This window comes from Eleginops maclovinus, chromosome 13 (assembly GCF_036324505.1).
Source record: "Eleginops maclovinus isolate JMC-PN-2008 ecotype Puerto Natales chromosome 13, JC_Emac_rtc_rv5, whole genome shotgun sequence".
In the NCBI taxonomy this organism is placed as follows: Eukaryota; Metazoa; Chordata; class Actinopteri; order Perciformes; family Eleginopidae; genus Eleginops; species Eleginops maclovinus.
In genome coordinates, this window is record NC_086361.1 from 24,448,521 (window position 1) to 24,468,353 (window position 19,833).

A 19,833-nucleotide genomic window follows, 5' to 3' on the forward strand; every position below is an offset into this window, starting at 1 on the left:
TAACGATGCTAACACAGCAGACTGATCCTGTCGAGTCATCCTGTGAATTAGCTTCATGCTGTATTGGATTCAATGGGAAAATGCTAACGATGCTAACACATAAACAAACAGAGGCAACAGCAGACATCATTTCTTTAGTTTTTACTGATAATTTGACATCATGACAAATTAAATACAAAGCTGCAACAGCGCGCGGCGGTCAGACACGTTTAAAAACACCGGACAACAAACAAGAAGTACCGGCAGCGCCTCCGAACACACGCAGAGAGGCATGATGGGAAAAGTTTGCTCAGCGACAGAAACGTATTTATTACTTGGTTTAAGCACGTGGCTTCAAAACAGGAAGATTTATTTTGAAAATCAGTTTCAGCAGATATTAAACATGTTTTATTTTGAAAATCAGTTTCAGCAGATATTAAACATGTTTTATTTTGAAAATCAGTTTCAGCAGATATTAAACATGTTTTATTTTGAAAATCAGTTTCAGCAGATATTAAACATGTTTTATTTTGAAAATCAGTTTCAGCAGATATTAAACATGTTTTATTTTGAAATTCATCCCAACAGGTTCCTCACGTTTGTTCCACAGCAGGTTCTACATCAGGTATAATGTAATGTTTTTTCATAAAGACATGATTATACAGAGATAATTACAGAACACCATTTCATGAATGTGAGAAATGATTAGTTAGTAAATCAAATTGACATATGAAGTCATATTCTGAGTTTTAGGACAGAATGTGGTCCATTCCATAATTATCTTATTTAGAGATGAGTTATGTGTTTGATTTATTAGGTCAAAATTATTAGATATTTAATCATAAATATGATATACTAACTTGTAAAATAGAAATGATCAGATTGTGATTCAGAAATAGAAATAATAGTCAGATGTTATGATATATAAGGTCATACGTTTAAAATGTAGGCTTTTATTGAAGTTATTTTCTCTTTCAAAACCTGCAGTGGAAAAAAGGTAAAACCTGAAGGAGGTTTGGATTGATCAATGTACAGTTTAATTTGAATCTGCAGTAAATATAATTAACCTTATGACACATATTCCGCAGACCGAGGCGTTTTTAGTTTTGTAGTGAAATCCTTTCATTTGCATTAAATACGTCACAGCTTTCCTTCCCTGTGTTCACAAATCCCTCCCTAATGACACGAATAACAGACGTATTTATGGCCAACACATTAAATATAATGAATGCTGGTTTAGACGCGACTTGATGGGAAAAGCTGTTAAATGCTAAATACATACTTTCCTAAAATTACAGGGGTAAATGTCAGGAATACAAGTGTGAACTCGAAAGAAGAATAGAAATAATTCAGATCTTTGAGAAGTGGATGAAAAATTTGAGAAAAACTCCTTAATTACAATTAATTGGTTAAGTAATAATAATTCATTCTTAGAACTTTAAAGGTAGCCTCTGAGTTCTGCTGCTTCACTTCGATCAGTTTCATACCAGAAGAAATTATGACTTTTCTATTCTTTACATCCTCTCAATACTTCTCTCCACCCTGATATCCTAAAGGTATTTTTCTAATCTTTATTAAAGATTTTATTGACCATAAATAAATCTGTTATGACTCTTTATAATAACCTTCATCAGACACCCGTCTTTACAGAGCAACAACCCGGAGAAATCACGTCTGAACAACAAAGCACTGGGGGTTTGGCATCGAGCTGAGTGTGTGTGTGTGTGTGTGTGTGTGTGTGTGTGTGTGTGTCTGTCTCTATAGGAGGGTGCAGTCTGAGTCCTTCTCTCTTCTTCTGGCTCCGCCCTGCTGAGCCCCCTGTCCTCTGGCCTGAAACACAGTGACATCATCACCGTCAAAACAGTAAACGAGGGAAAAATATATGAAAAACGAACGGGATGTTTTTTATATTAAAAAAAGTGACAAACATTTTAAGAAGATCCTAAAATATGTGAAATGTGGGTGGAAATGATGTGTATAATCTTTCAGAAATAAGGGGAAGATCGTGAAATATATATTTTAAGATTTCCTAGAAAATATGTGTTAAAAGTATGAGGGGCCACACATGTATTTTCACTCCTACACACATACTGTACATGTACACCTCCACATTTATACAGCAGGTAAAATAAGTGTTGAACACGTCAGCGTCTCTCTCAGGAAATACATCTCTAAAGGTGCTCTTCATCAGATCTTCATCAGCTGTCGGTAACAACCCATGCAATCCACACATGCAAAGAATCAAACCATAGATGTCCATACATTAAGTGATGTGTATTGAAATGGAATGACACTGGGGAAAAGTACTGAACACGCTTACGGACATGTATTTAATCCTTGGTACAAAAGCCTCTGTTGGTAATGACAGCTCCAAGACGCCTCCTGTATGGAGAAACCAGTCTCACGCTCAGGTGTGATTTCGGCCAATTCTTCCAAACGGTCTTCAGGTCTTGGAGGTTCCGTGGGCCTCTTCTATGAACTCTGTAGTTCTTTCCATAGATGTTCTGTTGGACTCAAGATTGGCTGGGTCATTCTAGCAGCTTCATTTTCTTTCTCTGAAACCAGTTGAGAGTTTCCTTGGCTGTGTGCTTGGGGTCATTGTCTTGCTGAAATGTCCGCCCTCGTTTCATCTTCCTCATCCTGGTAGATGGCAGCACATTTTTACCAAGAATGTCTCTGTACATTCCTCCATTCATCCTTCCTTCAAGTATATGAAGTTTGCCAGTGCCGTTTGCTGAACAACAGCCCCACACCCTGATGCTCCCCCCTCCAAACTTCCCTGTGTGGTGTTTCTGGGGGGATGTGCAGTGCCATCTGACCTCCAAACATGCTGTGTGTTATGGCATCCAAAGAGTTCCATTTTGGACTCACCTGAGCAGACAATATTCATTTGCACTGACGAGGGGCAGGACTGCTCTCCAATCACTGATAGATTTCAGCTGGTGTCTTGGCTTTCCATGCCTGTTTGCACCTCCCTTTCTTCATGTGTTCAGTACTTTTCCCCTGTGTCATTCCATTTTAATACACATCACTTTATCTATGGACATCTATGGTTTGATTTCTTTGCATGTGTGGATTGCATGGGTTGTTACCGACAGCTGATGAGCATCTGATGTCAACAGCAGCTTTAGAGATGTATTTACTGAGAGAGACGCTGACGTGTTACTTATTACTTAGTTAAGAATACTTATTTTACCCGCTGTAGGTGTAGTCTCCTCTCACATAAATACGTTCTAACTTTTACATGTATTTTTTTATTCTCACGTGTATAACACACATCATATTCTCACATACATTGTCACTTCTACATATGTGTATACTTGACACTCGCATGTATTTTGTCTCATCTGTTTTGGTATCCATTACCTACTGAAACAGGAAGTTCCTCCTTAAGAAGGAGGTCAGTCTCAAATCAGGAAAAACACGGGCATGACTTGCTCAGCTTATCCTGATGTTAAAAGCAGAACTATGCAATCATGCTATTCAAAGTCATCCTGTTTTCTTGTGCAGTTTTTCATTTGGGGAGTAAGTAGCAATGAAAATGTCATCAGACATTGTTTTAATAATGTCTACGAGTGTGTTGAACGAACACAAAGAGAAGCTACAGATTCCTTTGTTCATGAGAGGATGTATGGAGAACTTCGTGACCACATTGAAACTTTTTCTGGATTTCTGTCAATCTCAAGATTAGCTGAAGATTCAAGAGAGGTAGTCCATACATCAGCTTATGGAACCAGACAAAGAACCAGGTCTGAGAATAGTTTAGCCCTGTTGCCTCCACCTGTCATGACTCGACATCAAGGCAGACCTCCATACAGAATTTCAGGAGAGCAAATCTCTTGTTTTGTATCCCTTGGAGTGAACTGGAAAAGCATTGCAACATGCTGAGGGGTACGCTGTCGGACTCTATACAGGCACAGACAGCAGCTTGGCGTTCATCCACTGACATATGCAAGTTGCCAAGGGTGTAACTTTGGTTTGAGAAGTGGGGGACACAAACAGAAACACGTCATCGATTTGAATCCCATTTTCTTGCATTTGTGCAAACATTTAGGGAGTATGGTGTTACAAAATGAAAAACCAAAGGGTAGTGTGAATAATGAGTGTGCAGACAGCTCCTCATTTCTGTTAGCACAGCTAGCTCCAGATGCTAACAACAACATTCCCCGTAACTGGTACACACACACACACACACACACACACACACTTTATGGAAAGAATTGCGAAAAATGGGTAAAAAGTTGAAAAAGTTGTTGAAAACGTAAAAACATGTGGAACTATTATTTTCACACAGATTATTTAAAAAGTGATATTTATACTTTTGAATATTCCCTCTGTAGTATTAGTGTTAGTACCTGCTGTGTGGGCTGCGGCGCCCCCTGCTGGTTCTGCTGCTGCTGCTGCTGCTGCTGCTGCTGCTGCTGCTGCTGCTGCTGCTGGTACTCTTCCTGCTGCAACTGTCGGGCCAGCTCCAGGTCGCTGAGGGGCCCCGGGGCCCCGCCCTGCTGCTGCTGCAGGGACACTGCCACCAGGTAGTCCTGCCACCAACATGAGGGAATACTCACTCAGAATGTTCAGGAAGGTTTGATCAAAATTGCCTAAAAACTGTGTCAATACTGCCTGAAATCATGATCAATGTGTCAAAAGTGTAAATAACAACATGTGGACCCAATATGCTTCCACAGAATGTGTGTATCATGATGTTGACCTGTGTCACCTGGTCGATCTGCCTCTGCTGCTCCTGCTTGCTGGGCTGCAGGGCGGCCGGCGCTCTCTGGGGGGGGAGACACAGCCGGAACTCCGAGTCGCAGAAGTTCCCGTCGCCTTCCACATTGTGAAGAGACTCCCACACCAGACCCTCCTCCTGCAGGAAGCCCTGGTCCGTCACCAGCAGGTACAGGTGGCCCTGAGAGGGGGCCCTTGTTAACACCAGGAAACAGCTGTGTGTGTGTCTGTGTGTGTGTGTGTGTGTGTGTGTGTGTGTGTGTGTGTGTGTGTGTGTGTGTGTGTGTGTGTGTGTACCTTGTGTTTGATCATGGTGCTGAAGTGGTTGTTCCTGAAAAACACGGAGATCTCTCCCTCGGTTGCCGTGGCGTTGAGTTCACACAGACCGTGATATGACAGCTGCGTCGCTGTGGACTCCAGGAACTGCTCTGCAACAAGACCTCAAACACAAACACACGCACACACACATTAATACACAATCAGAACTACTTTACTCATCCCAAACTGGGAATTTCTTTTGTTACAGCAGCAAAATACAATATGAAGCAAAATAAATAATTAGCATATAAATATAATATAAGAGTACAGAGTGCAGAGTGCACGTTGAGTCCAGCTCACTGAGAGGCTGTGGAGCAGAGAGTCCTGCAGCCAGAGGGGAATTATAGTACAGCGTTACTGCAGAGGGCAGGAAGGTTCTCCAGAACCTTGGAAGTGTGGGGGGGGGGTTATCCATGATGGACAGCAGTCTGTTCAGAGTCCTCCTCTCCACCACAGCTTCTAAAGGGTCCAGTTTAATGCCGATTACAGAGTCAGCTTTCCTGATCAGTTTCCTGATCGGCAGTGGCACAGTATGCATTCTTGGTATCGGCATATAAAAGGTCCAGAGTGTTGTTGTCTCTGGGGGGGGCATTTCCCATACTGAGTGAGTGTAGGTAGAGTTTTGTCCAGTTTAGCCTGGTTACAGTCCCCAGTGATGGGGATGAAAGCATTTGGGTTCGGAGTTTGGAGTTTGGCCACAGTGGAGTGGATGACGTCACCGGCCACCTCTGCATCAGCTGATGGAGGAATGTAAACAACAACAACAACAGCGGCGCAGTGAAACTCTCGGAGCAGGTAGTGAGGATGCAATCCAACAGCTCACAGCTCAATGTCCGGGCTACAGAAACGCTCCTTCACGGTAACATGTCCGGGATTACACCATCGTTCATTCTCATATAGAGCAATGAAAATGTAAGCCTAAAAGAATCGATTGTTTTTAAAAAAGGTGACAGCCCTACTCGTAACTTGTATGATATTTGGTTGCATGACATTAATGTTGGGCTATATGTTGCCTCAAAGTTACCTCATTCTTTTCTAACGCACTCTGTTTGTTTAGTCCTCATCTTTTGCTCTCATTAAATAGAGAATAAAGGGCCAACAAAGTTGTCAGTGTCAGTCCTCTGTGTATTACACCAGAACATAATAGCAGTCAGTAATTGCAGACCATGCCAGCTCCAAGGAAAAACAACGGAAGATGGAGATCACTTTCAATCTAAAAACATGGTCAAATGCACCACCATGCAGCAAATTGCATCTACTTCCTTCAACATTTTCTGGGGGGAGGACCCCCGACCCCCGCTAAAATGTGTCCCCTCCACACTCAAAATGCTGCTGACGCCCTCTTCCATCTTATTTGCCAGTGACCTCACGTTCCCCATTACTACCGCCGGTACGGAAGGCTTGCATCTCCTCTTCTTCTTAGTCCTCCGCAGGAGAGGAGAGGGGAGGAGCAACGGGCTGCCACATTGCCATACACACACACTCAGATACAAACATATATTTGTGCAAAATGTTCATATCTGCGTGTGTGTGTGTGTGTGTGTGTGTGTGTGTGTGTGTGTGTGTGTGTGTGTGTGTGTGTGTGTTACCTTCACTGACTCGGCTACTGTCTGCAGAGTGTTTGTAGTCGATGATTTTCTCCACCAGCTGGTTGTAACTCAATTTGCCCACCGACGCCACCGTCTCCGGACTCTGAACGAACGAACACACACACACACACACACACACTTTAATTTCAGACTGATTTACAACACTGTCCCAAATGTGCCTTTTGATCGACTCCAGCTGCCCAGAGAAAGCCCTGTTACTGTGAGAGTGTGAGAGTGTGTGAGTGTGTGAGTGAGTGAGTGAGTGAGTGAGTGAGTGAGTGAGTGAGTGAGTGAGTGAGTGAGTGAGTGAGTGAGTGAGTGAGTGAGTGAGTGAGTGAGTGAGTGAGTGAGTGAGTGTGTTTACCTGGGGGTCCAGCAGCCAGCCGTGGTACAGCGGGATATTCAGCAGGTCGAACACGATGCATTCAGGCGTATACTCGAAGTCTGTGACTCCGGTGAAACGAACGTTAACGTCCAGACCTGTGGAGAGCTTTGGCAGGACTGCCATTGCATCGCTCATGTTCTACACACGCACACGCACACGCACACACACAGTTCTACAGAGGTCGTAAAAGTGTACATGTATTTTCAGAGCTCAGAGTATCGTGTACCTGCTGGAAGTTGAGCTCCATGCCCTCGGCCTTCTCTCTGGGTGTAACAGACAACACACACTCTCCTGCGTAGTAAACACACACACAGTAAATATAAATATACAGAACATAGTACACACACAACAATAAGACGTCTAAACTGTGTGTGTGTGTTCTCTGACCCAGGTGAGCCATCAGGTCCTCAGCAGTGACCACCTCAGTCTGCGCCGGGAGCTTCGCCTGAAACAGACCAGAGGATCAAGTACGGCAAATACTTGTTGTTAGACGTTGTGTGGACGTTGTGTGGACGTTGTGTGGACGTTGTTAGACGTTGTGTGGACGTTGTGTGGACGTTGTTAGACGTTGTTAGACGTTGTGTGGACGTTGTGTGGACGTTGTGTGGACGTTGTTAGACGTTGTTAGACGTTGTGTGGACGTTGTTAGACGTTGTGTGGACGTTGTGTGGACGTTGTTAGACGTTGTGTGGATGCTGTGTTTGTGTCTGACCTTCCAGCGCAGGAACAGTGTGTTCATGATGGCGAGCAGCGGACACGGCCCGTTCTCGCTCTGAGTGATGATGGGCGTCTTCTTCTCCTTCCAGCTGATCCACTTCACCAGGTAGTACGCCGGCATGCAGGCTCCCGCCTCCGGAGCCGCTGCAGCGCCGCCTGTGGACGGGAGCAGAACTGCACTCACACAGTGAACAACACACACACACACACACACACACACACACACACACACACCACACACACACACACACACACACACACACACACACACACACACACACACACACACACACACACACACACACACACACACACACACACACACACACACACACACACACACACACACACACACACACACGGAATAATAAACTGTGTTTTTGTCTCACCCTCAGCCTCCAGCGTCTCCCCCTCCTTCAGCGGGGGGGCCTTGCTGGCCCCCACCGCCATGGCGGAGCAGCCCTCCGCCCCTCCTCCTGCAGCCAGACCCCCTTCAGAGAGCTCCAGGCTGGGGAGGGAGAAGGAGGCTGAGTCCATGGAGCCTCTCTGCTCCTCAGAGGCCCCCAGCATCGAAGAGCCCTCCTCCAGCTCCACGTCTGGACCAGAGGTTAGAAATATAAATATAAACATCAACATCTGAACTGTAGAGAGGCTTCTCCTCAAAGAGGTCCTATACCCCCCCTGTGGTTCTACAGGTGTTAGTGCAGGTCAATGGTCTGCAGAGGCTCAAATCCCTGCTTCCTCCAGAGAGGAGTTTCTAATAACTTAGTGATGTCACAATGTTCCAGAAGTAAACAAAGGAGTCCAATAGAAGCGTTTCAGCTGTGGGGGGGGGGGGGGGGAACCTAGGGGACTTTAGCCTCTGCAGACCATTGACCTGCACTAATCCCTGCAGATGGGGGGGTTGGGGGGCAGCACAGAAGCATTTACCTGTCTCTCGCCCCCCGTCCGGACTGCTGTGTCTGAGGAGCGTGGACAGAGATTCTTCTTCGGTGGTGACGGCCGTCATCGTCCCGTTTTCTGACGACAGCGAGGACGAATCAGGCGGAGTGGGCGTGGCCTCTTCTTCCTCCTTCTTCTTCTGCAGGACTGTAACAGGTAGAGCAGTATCCCCCCCCTCCTCCTCCAGGGTCTTCTTGCTCAGCTCTTTGTGAGGAGGCCCCCCCCCTTCCATCAGCAGATCCGCCGCCGCGCTCGACCCCGCCATGACGACACAAGGCCAGACGGCTGAAGCACTAAGAACACGTGTGCAGGGGATGAACTTCACGTGTTGAGGAGCAGCTTCAGGAAGTCGGTGTCAGACGGGGGCTGAGCCAACATGGCCCCCAGGCAACCCTGGATGACCTCGTCCCTCTGAGACAAAACTTCTATCTGACTCTGAACATGACTCAATGTAAACTGAGACTAACTTCTTCTTCTGTGGTGGTATGCAGCAGGTCGAAGGATCCTCTCCTGTCAGCAGACTTCCTGTCAGACCTGAAACACACAGGAAGTAGAAGATCATTGATGTCTGTCAGACGAGGGACATTTCCTCTCTGCACGGAGAGATGAAACCAGACCCAAAAGGATTCATTTCTAGTCCCCCTCCTGTCTCTTTGTCCTCACACTTCATATCATTCCATCAGGACACTCTGTGACACAACTCAGACCTTATGAAGAGACTCCGTACTATAAACAGGAGCTCAGCCCCCCCCCCCTCCTCTGACAGCAGATTACCACAGACAGATTACTGACTGCCCCTCCAACAAGTCCCTCAGAAAGACCTGCACCAAACTGCCAAGACTACAGACACTGAGTCAGTGCTGAGGGGGTCAGCTGACTCAGCTTCAGATCATTACAACCAACAGACCTGATTAACACTAGACAAGAGAAAACACAGAGAGAACAGAGAGAGAACAGAGAAAACACAGAGAGAACACAGAGAGAACAGAGAGAGAACAGAGAGAGAACAGAGAGAACAGAGAGAGAACAGAGAGAGAACAGATAGAGAACAGAGAGAGAACAGAGAGAGAACAGAGAGAGAACAGATAGAGAACAGAGAGAGAACAGAGAGAAAACAGAGAGAAACAGAGAGAAACAGAGAGAGAACAGAGAGAGAACAGATAGAGAACAGAGAGAGAACAGAGAGAGAACAGAGAGAGAACAGAGAGAGAACAGAGAGAACAGAGAGAACAGAGAGAGAACAGAGAGAGAACAGAGAGAGAACAGAGAGAGAACAGAGAGAGAACAGAGAGAGAACAGAGAGAGAACAGAGAGAGAACAGAGAGAGAACAGAGAGAGAACAGAGAGAAACAGAGAGAGAACAGAGAGAGAACAGAGAGAACAGAGAGAACAGAGAGAGAACAGAGAGAACAGAGAGAGAACAGAGAGAACAGAGAGAGAACAGAGAGAGAACAGAGAGAACAGAGAGAGAACAGAGAGAACAGAGAGAGAACAGAGAGAGAACAGAGAGAACAGAGAGAGAACAGAGAGAGAACAGAGAGAACAGAGAGAGAACAGAGAGAGAACAGAGAGAGAACAGAGAGAGAACAGAGAGAGAACAGAGAGAGAACAGAGAGAGAACAGAGAGAGAACAGAGAGAGAACAGAGAGAACAGAGAGAGAACAGAGAGAACAGAGAGAACAGAGAGAGAACAGATAGAACAGAGAGAGAACAGAGAGAGAACAGAGAGAGAACAGATAGAGAACAGAGAGAACAGAGAGAGAACAGAGAGAACAGATAGAGAACAGAGAGAGAACAGATAGAGAACAGAGAGAGAACAGATAGAGAACAGAGAGAACAGAGAGAGAACAGAGAGAGAACAGAGAGAGAACAGAGAGAGAACAGAGAGAACAGAGAGAGAACAGAGAGAGAACAGAGAGAGAACAGAGAGAGAACAGAGAGAAACAGAGAGAACAGAGAGAACAGAGAGAGAACAGAGAGAGAACAGAGAGAACAGAGAGAGAACAGAGAGAGAACAGAGAGAGAACAGAGAGAGAACAGAGAGAACAGATAGAGAACAGATAGAGAACAGATAGAGAACAGAGAGAGAACAGAGAGAACAGAGAGAACAGAGAGAGAACAGAGAGAGAACAGATAGAGAACAGAGAGAACAGAGAGAGAACAGAGAGAGAACAGAGAGAGAACAGAGAGAGAACAGAGAGAGAACAGAGAGAGAACAGAGAGAGAACAGAGAGAGAACAGAGAGAGAACAGAGAGAAACAGAGAGAACAGAGAGAGAACAGAGAGAGAACAGAGAGAGAACAGAGAGAGAACAGAGAGAACAGAGAGAGAACAGAGAGAACAGAGAGAGAACAGAGAGAGAACAGAGAGAGAACAGAAGAGAACAGAGAGAGACAGAGAGAGAACAGAGAGAACAGAGAGAGAACAGAGAGAGAACAGAGAGAGAACAGAGAGAGAACAGATAGAGAACAGAGAGAACAGAGAGAGAACAGAGAGAGAACAGATAGAGAACAGAGAGAGAACAGAGAGAGAACAGATAGAGAACAGAGAGAGAACAGAGAGAGAACAGAGAGAGAACAGAGAAGACAGAGAGAACAGAATAGAGAACAGAGAGAGAACAGAGAGAGAACAGAGAGAACAGAGAGAGAACAGATAGAGAACAGAGAGGAACAGAGAGAACAGAGAGAGAACAGAGAGAGACAGAGAGAGAACAGAGAGAGAACAGAGAGAGAACAGAGAGAGAACAGAGAGAGAACAGAGAGAACAGAGAGAACAGAGAGAACAGAGAGAACAGAGAGAGAACAGAGAACAGAGAGAACAGAGAGAGAACAGAGAGAGAACAGAGAGAGAACAGAGAGAAAACAGATAGAGAACAGAGAGAAAACAGATAGAGAACAGATAGAACAGAGAGAGAACAGAGAGAACAGAGAGAAAACAGATAGAGAACAGATAGAACAGATAGAGAACAGAGAGAACAGAGAGAACAGAGAGAGAACAGATAGAACAGAGAGAGAACAGAGAGAAAACAGAGAGAACAGATAGAGAACAGAGAGAAAACAGATAGAGAACAGATATAGAACAGATATAGAACAGATAGAACAGAGAGAACAGATAGAGAACAGAGAAAGAACAGAGAGAGAACAGAGAGAGAACAGAGAGAGAACAGAGAGAAAACAGATAGAGAACAGAGAGAAAACAGATAGAGAACAGATAGAACAGAGAGAGAACAGAGAGAACAGAGAGAGAACAGAGAGAGAACAGAGAGAAAACAGAGAGAGAGAACAGAGAGAACAGAGAGAACAGAGAGAGAACAGAGAGAACAGATAGAGAACAGAGAGAGAACAGATAGAGAACAGATAGAGAACAGAGAGAACAGATAGAGAACAGATAGAGAACAGATAGAGAACAGAGAGAACAGATAGAGAACAGATAGAGAACAGAGAGAGAACAGAGAGAGAACAGATAGAGAACAGAGAGAGAACAGAGAGAGAACAGAGAGAGAACAGAGAGAGAACAGAGAGAACAGATAGAACAGAGAGAACAGAGAGAACAGATAGAGAACAGATAGAGAACAGATAGAGAACAGAGAGAACAGAGAGAACAGAGAGAACAGAGAGAACAGATAGAACAGAGAGAGAACAGATAGAGAACAGAGAGAGAACAGATAGAGAACAGAGAGAGAACAGAGAGAGAACAGAGAGAGAACAGATAGAGAACAGAGAGAACAGAGAGAACAGAGAGAGAACAGAGAGAACAGATAGAACAGAGAGAGAACAGAGAGAGAACAGAGAGAGAACAGATAGAGAACAGATAGAACAGAGAGAACAGAGAGAGAACAGATAGAGAACAGAGAGAGAACAGATAGAGAACAGATAGAGAACAGATAGAGAACAGAGAGAGAACAGAGAGAGAACAGAGAGAGAACAGAGAGAGAACAGATAGAACAGAGAGAACAGAGAGAACAGAGAGAGAACAGAGAGATAACAGAGAGAACAGAGAGTGAGAACAGATAGAACAGATATAGAACAGAGAGAACAGATAGAGAACAGAGAAAGAACAGAGAGAGAACAGAGAGAGAACAGAGAGAGAACAGAGAGAGAACAGAGAGAGAACAGAGAGAACAGAGAGAGAACAGAGAGAACAGAGAGAGAACAGAGAGAACAGATAGAGAACAGATAGAGAACAGAGAGAGAACAGAGAGAACAGATAGAGAACAGATAGAGAACAGATAGAGAACAGAGAGAGAACAGAGAGAGAACAGAGAGAGAACAGAGAGAGAACAGAGAGAGAACAGATAGAGAACAGATAGAGAACAGAGAGAGAACGGATAGAGAACAGATAGAACAGACAGCTTTAAGCAGCTTCTGTTAGCATGACGGCAGCATCCTAAGCTAACTTAGCTTAAGTTAGCTGTTGTTCCTCAAACAGAGAATCTCTTCACAGATAACCCCCCATACACACACACCCACACACACACACACATCAGAACATCACGTCTGTGGAAACAGGAGGGTCTTACCGGGAGCAGCGGCACCGGGAGTCCGTTAATTAGCTGTGTCGGTGCTGCTGCTGAGCTACATGCTAATATGCTATCTGTTTACAGACATTAGGCCCCGCCCACCAGGAACCAACAACACCTCGTCACACCCGGGCTCAAAGGAGGGGCGCTCTTACCGCCACCTGCAGCACGGGAGGGCGGAGCAGAGCGCAGGGGAACAGCGATGACCGCGGTACACAAATAATAACCAATAATAATAATAATAATAATAATAATAATAACCAATAATAATAATAATAATAATAACCAATAATAATAATAATAATAATAATAATAACCAATAATAATAATAATAATGATAATAATAATAACCAATAATAATAATAATAATAATAATAATAACCAATAATAATAATAATAATAATAATAATAATAACCAATAATAATAATAATAATAATAATAACCAATAATAATAATAATAATAATAATAATAATAACCAATAATAATAATAATAATAATATTAATAATAACAATAATAATAATAACCAATAATAATAATAATAATAACCAATAATAATAATAATAATAATAATAATAATACACTTTAAATGAAACTATATTAATTAATTGGTGATGCCTGCGCCTGCAGACGCACACGGGGGAGAGCAGTGTTATTTTTATTTTTATGTTTAATTATTATTATTTTTGACAGAAAATAAATGTCTTGTGACTCAACGATGTAGATGCTTAAACACAGAATAAACATCTGAATTATTTTAATGTTTTTTTATTTTATTTAAATAAATAGTAATGATCATTTAAAACATTTTCATCCCCATGATTTGATACCTAAATCGTATTTTATTTTTAAGGAGTGCACCGGACCAGGAAGGCTCTCTTTACTTTTGTAAATGACACAAGGCTGGTGAGTAGAATTTAAGAAAGGGTAAATGACGTGATGCTACACACTGTTGTACAGTAGGTGGCGGTATGCACCTAAAGTTGGTTGCGATCCGCCATTAAACCCAAAGAAGAAGAAGAAGGAGTGCACCGGAAAAGGTTTCCCGCGCCGGATGTTTAACGGTTGTTGGTTATTAGCTGGGGACTCAGATCACTCAGTTTATCCCAGTGTTAAAGCATGTTTCAGCCCCGGTTACTAGGCAGACAGGCCGAGTGTCTCCCGGTGTGTCTCTGACCGGAGAACAACGTGCGGGAAAAAACAGAAGCAGCAATAACAAAGACCAGGACGGACTGTCAGCTGAGAGCATGAAGGAAGGTGAGACTGATTACATCACGAACATCTGTATCAGTGAAAGTGTTTAAAGGTGATAGAGAAGTAAAATAATAAAATACCGGAAACATTCTGTAAAAATCACAATACATTTTATTTGTATTGACTTTACATTTCAGCAAAAGTGCTACAGAGCGGGAAAACCCATTTAAAATGAATGAAAAAAAAATATCAAGGTCAATAAATAGTTAAAGGGAGAACCTGTAAAAGACATTTAGCAGAATGCTTTTTTTAAAAGATGTGTTTTTAGGTTTCGTTTAAAAACATCTGTAGTCTGTGGAGCCCTCAGGTGGTCAGGGAGGTTCCACAGCCTCGGGGTAGCAGAGGAAAAGGCCCTATAACCCATGGTGCAGAGCTTAGATCTGCGGGCGTGGAGGGTGTTTGTGGTTGCAGTGAGCAGGTCTGGGCGGTAAAGGGGGGCATGTCCATGAGTGCATTGGTGGGTAAGGAGGGACACTTGTACTCAATTCTGAGTGGGACAGGGAACCAGTTAGGGCTGTAGCGATACACTAATCTCACGATACGATACGATACACGATATTCAGCTCACAATACGATATATATGACGATATTCAGCCAACGATACGATTCGATACGATTCGATATAATTCGATACACTTACATCATTTTCTGAAAGATTTTAAAGGGACAGTGTGATTTTGGTGACATCTTTGGTGAGTGTTCCATTGACTTGGATTGAATTAATTCAACTGAAAGCATCAATTACACAATATATGGCTCTGACTAGACAGAGAGTCTACAGCTTGCAAATGCTGGACAAAATGAATCAAAATATGTGGTGAGAAAATTTGTTTCATTTATTGAAACAGTGCAAACTGTAGCTTACAAGCCTTTGAAACATAAGTACATACAGTGCAGTATCACAATGGAGAATTCAAAGGTGCAGCAGGTGGCCGCAGCTTCTTGAGTTCCTCAGTTAGCATTACCTTGTCCGGGTGGTGACGTTGTAGGTGGGTTCGTAGGTTAGTGGTATTTCCAGAGTATTTCACGTTTGTGTGACACAGCTTGCAAACCGCAATAGTTTTATCTAAATTGTCACTTTCCTTCTTCTTTTTAAACCCGAAGTGCTCCCACACATCTGCTTTTAAGCGCGGAGGTGCTGGGTTAATGTCCGCCGCCATTCTCCTGAACCGCTTCGCACTCACCGCGAGAAGAAGACACACTAGATCTGTGTATCTAGAAATGCTCTACAGCGACACTAGCGGCTGGCAGACGTAATGGGCAGCGAGCAGAGTGCCACGCGGAACACGGGGGATTTGAATGGGACTTAATGTATCGATACTCGCGGCTGAAATATCGATACTTTCTCGGGAAACAAAATATCGATATATATCGCAGGATCGATTAAATTGCACAGCCCTAGAACCAGTGAAGAGATTTCAGGATGGGGGTGATGTGATCATGTTTGCGCACCCTCATCAGGATCCTGGCAGCGCTGTTCTAGATGTGCTGTAGTCTCTGGATGCTCTTGCCAGAGATCCCGATGAGGAGTGCATTACAGTAGTCCAGCCTGGAGACAAAGCCGTGGACGAGCTTCTCTGCATCTGCCAGGGTGAGTTTTGGACAGAGTTTGGCGATGTTCCTGAGGTGGTAGAATGACGTCTTACAGAGGTGTTTGATGTGGGTGTCAAAGGTGAGTTGAGGGTCCATTTTAACACCCAGGTTGGTGACAGATGTGGAAAGGGAGATGTTTTGGGCAGACAGAGTGATACTGGTGATGGTGGAAGAGTGGCGCTGATGTGGTGTGCTGACTAGGAGGGCTTCCGTTTTGGAACTGTTCAGCTGAAGGAAGTTGAGCTTCATCCACGCCTCTCTCTCCTCCAGGCAGGTGGTCGTGTGGATGTTGGCAGGAGAGCAGAAGAAGTGGGGGTTGTCCTGAGGTATAGCTGTGTGTCATCAGCATAACAGCGGAATGATATCCCATGCCTGCTAATGACATTGCCCAGGGGGAGCAGGTAGATGGAGAAGAGGGTGGGGCCCAGCACCGAGCCCCGAGGGACACCGCAGGTGACGTTGTGGGTGTGATTTTGCCTTACCCAGGGCAACGTGCTCAGTTCTGCCGGTCAGATATGAAGTGAACCAGTTGTGTCCATTTTCTGAGAGTCCAATGGTGTATTACAGGCAGTGGAGGAGGATGTTGTGGTCAACTGTATCAAAAGCAGCTGTTAGGTCCAGGAGGGTGAGTAGAGATGGGGAACCGGTGTCTGCTGCCATCAGGAGGTCGTTGGTGACCCTGACCAAGGCTGTTTCTGTGCTATGGCCAGGGCGGAAACCAGACTGAAACTTCTCTAACACATAATTGTGTTTGAGGTGATCCTGAAGTTCTGCTGCAGCTGTTTTTCCAGAACCTTTGACAGGAATGGAAGATTGGAGATGAGCCTGTAGTTGGAGAGGACTTCTGGATCCAGGGTGGGTTTTTTCAGTAGTGGTCTGATGGGATATAGCCGGCCAGGAGGGAGTGGTTTATAATGTTGGTGATGAAAGGAGAGACGGCAGAGATGTTGGTCTTCAGCAGGGCTGAAGGGAAAGGGTCCAGGGCACAGGTGGACGGCTTCATTTTTCTGATGACGTCCTCCACCTCTTGCTGTGTGACATCAGAGAAGGGGCGGAGGGGCTGGACAATCTCAAACGGTGGGTCGGCAGTTGGGGGGGGCAGGACAGCAGTGGTGGAGAGGTGTGAGCGGATGTTATTAACCTGAAATCTGAAAAAAGTGATGTGCATGTTGCACCTCTCCTTGGTGGCCTCAGAGTGGGAGGGTGAAGGGGTTTGAGAAGGTGACTTATTGTAGAAAAGTTGTTTGGAGTTACCGGGGCTGTTGTTGATGATGGTGCAATAACACCAGGACCGTGTGAATGATGTTGTCCACATTTCTGTGTTTTGGATCAATTATTTTCTCTTGTCTCTATTCAGAGGAGGATTTCCCACAATCCCCTGAGAGTGGGGCTCCTGAGCAGCAGCTCTGCCAGGAGGTGGAGGTTAAAGTGGAGGATGATGAGGACGGCGGGGGGGCAGCAGGAAGCCCGGGCGGCGAGCTGAGGGTGAAGAAGCAGCATCTCTGCAGCGAGTGTGGGAGGGGCTTCGACCGGCCGAGCCGCCTGAGGATCCACCAGCGCTCCCACAGCGGGGAGAAGCCTTTCAGCTGCCCGCTCTGCCAAAAGGGCTTCCAGAGTAACAGCGTGCTGTCGGCGCACCTGAAGACGCACGGCGGCGAGCGGCCGTTCAGCTGCGGCGAGTGTGGGAAGAGCTTCCTGCAGCAGGGGGGGCTGCTGGAGCACAAGAAGACGCACAGCGGCGAGCGGCCGTTCTGCTGCAGCACCTGCAGCCACCGCTTCTCCACCAACGGCCACCTGCAGCGCCACTTGCTGACGCACAGCGGAGAGCGGCGCCACCAGTGTGTGGAGTGCGGGAAGTGCTACCAGAGGAAGGAGCACCTGCGCAGCCACATGCGCATTCACAGTGGGGAGCGGCCCTTCAGCTGCAGCGTCTGCAGGCGCAGCTTCAGTGAGCCGGGCCGCCTGCGCTTGCACCTGCAGACGCACACAGGGGAGAACAGACGCCATACTTGCACGGTCTGCGGCCTGCGGCTGGTGTCGGCCAATCACCTGCAGAGACACATGCAGACGCACGGCGGCAAGCGGCTGCACCGCTGCAGCGTCTGCAGGAAGAGCTTCAGCAGGAAGGACAAGCTGCAGGAGCACCTGCGCATTCACACCGGGGAGAAGCCGTACCGCTGCACACAGTGTGAGAGCCACTTCAGGTGGAGGCCGGCACTCAACGCTCACACACTCACACACACTCAGTGAAACACTCACACACACACACTGACACACACACACACTCACTCACTCACACACACTCACACTGACACTGATACACACACACTAGTGATGCGCGGGCTGGCCCAAAACCCGTGGGCCGGGTTGTTTTTTCCGTGGAAAATGCGGGTAGCGGGCGGGTCGGGTAAGAAAATAGCCCTACATCATAGTGGGAAGGTGGCCTAATATTATAGGCTCGCAAATGAGATATGTAGCCTACCATGTTACGGTATTGTGTGAGTTTCTTTTCTTTTCGTCTTCAAATTGCGGAGAAAATGCGAGTGTTCCATAGCCAATCATTTGACAGTTTTGTTTATGCTACATTATGGTTGATGTTCTCTGGCTTTATAATGCGACCGCCTGTTGTGTGTGCGTGCGTGCACTGCTGTGTGTTAAGAATAAAACTATGTTGTTTGGAACATTTTGCCGTTCCATGATTGAGATTCCGTGAATGCCTAAAGTAATGCATCATATAAAAGTTTGGGACAATCAAACAGCAGTACAAGGTGAGCAAAACCCCTCGTTAATAGGCCTACCGTTTGGCAAATCACGACGTAAACTCACTGGTATCTTTTTTTTTTTTTACTCCCGTTTTCGCGGGTTGGGTCGGGTTGGGTTAAAAAATCAGAGCGTAATTTTGCGGGTCGGGCGGTGCGGATTGGCTGTCACGATGGGTTGGGTTGGTGCGGGGGTTAAAAATCCTTAACCCGCGCATCACTAACACACACACACACACACACACACACACACACATTCAAACAAAACAAACAACAAAAAATGAAACCAGCATTAAATGTAAATGAAGATGTTTTATGAAGGTGACTCGATGTGTTGAAATAAACTCAATCTTTAATAAGTTAAAGCGGTTTGATTTCTGCAGATTTACACAGATGATGATGATGATGATGATGATGATGATGATGAAGATAAAGATGTTGAAGATGTTCAGGTTGTCTTCCTCTCTGTTTGATAAAAGCCTGTTTCTGCAACCATCAGAATGCACTTGGTTTATTGGTCAGCTGTTTGGGGGAGGGATCAGAGAGACTCAGGTGGACCCTCCTCTCCTGCAGCGGTCTGAAGCACGGCCCTGCAGACTGAGGTGGGGGTCTCTCTGGGAGTCTGATACTAATACGCCCCTTTAAATGTCTGGGATCTGTGTTTGGTTTCCTGTCGCCCTCTGCTGATTCACAACACAAACAGGAAGTAGATGTTCCCACGCCGCCCCTTCAGAGTAAAACTTCAGTGCAGCTTTGTCCCATAAATGAAAGATGTGTCAGTGCTCCAAAAAACTGGTGTTAGCATATAGCTGTTAGTATGCTAATGGTAGCATATAGCTGTTAGTATGCTAATGGTAGCATATAGCTGTTAGTATGCTAATGGTAGCATATAGCTGTTAGTATGCTAATGGTAGCATATAGCTGTTGGTATGCTAATGGTAGCATATAGCTGTTAGTATGCTAATGGTAGCATATAGCTGTTAGTATGCTAATGGTAGCATATAGCTGTTAGTATGCTAATGGTAGCATATAGCTGTTAGTATGCTAATGGTA

The 19,833-nt window shown here is 45.3% G+C and overlaps 2 protein-coding genes across 3 annotated transcripts; one reads left to right on the top strand and one right to left on the bottom strand.

The window, feature by feature from the left end:
* Positions 1-126: 126 nt before the first annotated feature.
* On the bottom strand, positions 127-13,315 carry mindy1 (MINDY lysine 48 deubiquitinase 1). Of its 2 annotated transcripts, none has more exons than XM_063899135.1 (12): positions 13,175-13,315; positions 8,644-9,189; positions 8,103-8,309; positions 7,709-7,869; positions 7,384-7,441; positions 7,223-7,287; positions 6,976-7,134; positions 6,612-6,714; positions 5,002-5,144; positions 4,697-4,885; positions 4,335-4,517; positions 127-1,809 (listed from the first exon to the last, which is right to left on the bottom strand). In XM_063899135.1, the coding sequence occupies exons 2-12, from the start codon at positions 8,918-8,920 to the stop codon at positions 1,738-1,740; spliced, it is 1,617 nt and encodes a 538-aa protein (XP_063755205.1). In that variant the 5' UTR covers positions 8,921-9,189; positions 13,175-13,315; the 3' UTR covers positions 127-1,737. The 2 variants fall into 2 exon arrangements, with proteins under 2 accessions (XP_063755205.1, XP_063755204.1); XM_063899134.1 differs by having other exon boundaries at positions 4,688-4,885.
* Positions 13,316-14,790: 1,475 nt separating this feature from the next.
* Positions 14,791-19,272, top strand: LOC134874627 (zinc finger protein 239-like). The gene is made up of 3 exons (XM_063898696.1): positions 14,791-14,838; positions 15,923-16,019; positions 17,379-19,272. The coding sequence occupies exons 1-3, from the start codon at positions 14,791-14,793 to the stop codon at positions 18,269-18,271; spliced, it is 1,038 nt and encodes a 345-aa protein (XP_063754766.1). The 3' UTR covers positions 18,272-19,272.
* The last annotated feature ends 561 nt before the right edge of the window (positions 19,273-19,833 follow it).

Bases quoted from the DNA above. Each gene is read 5' to 3' on its own strand.
- mindy1 (XM_063899134.1), bottom strand. From the start codon at position 8,920: ATGGCGGGGTCGAGCGCGGCGGCGGATCTGCTGATGGAAGGGGGGGGG. The intron at 7,135-7,222 runs GTACACGATACT...GTGCGTGTGTAG, and splicing joins TGGAGCTCAACTTCCAGCAG to AACATGAGCGATGCAATGGC. The intron at 1,810-4,334 runs GTACTAACACTA...ACTGTGTTTCAG, and splicing joins CGCCGCAGCCCACACAGCAG to GCCAGAGGACAGGGGGCTCA.
- LOC134874627 (XM_063898696.1), top strand. From the start codon at position 14,791: ATGGTGCAGAGCTTAGATCTGCGGGCGTGGAGGGTGTTTGTGGTTGCA. The intron at 14,839-15,922 runs GTGAGCAGGTCT...GATGTGCTGTAG, and splicing joins GGAGGGTGTTTGTGGTTGCA to TCTCTGGATGCTCTTGCCAG. The intron at 16,020-17,378 runs GTGAGTTTTGGA...GTCTCTATTCAG, and splicing joins GCTTCTCTGCATCTGCCAGG to AGGAGGATTTCCCACAATCC.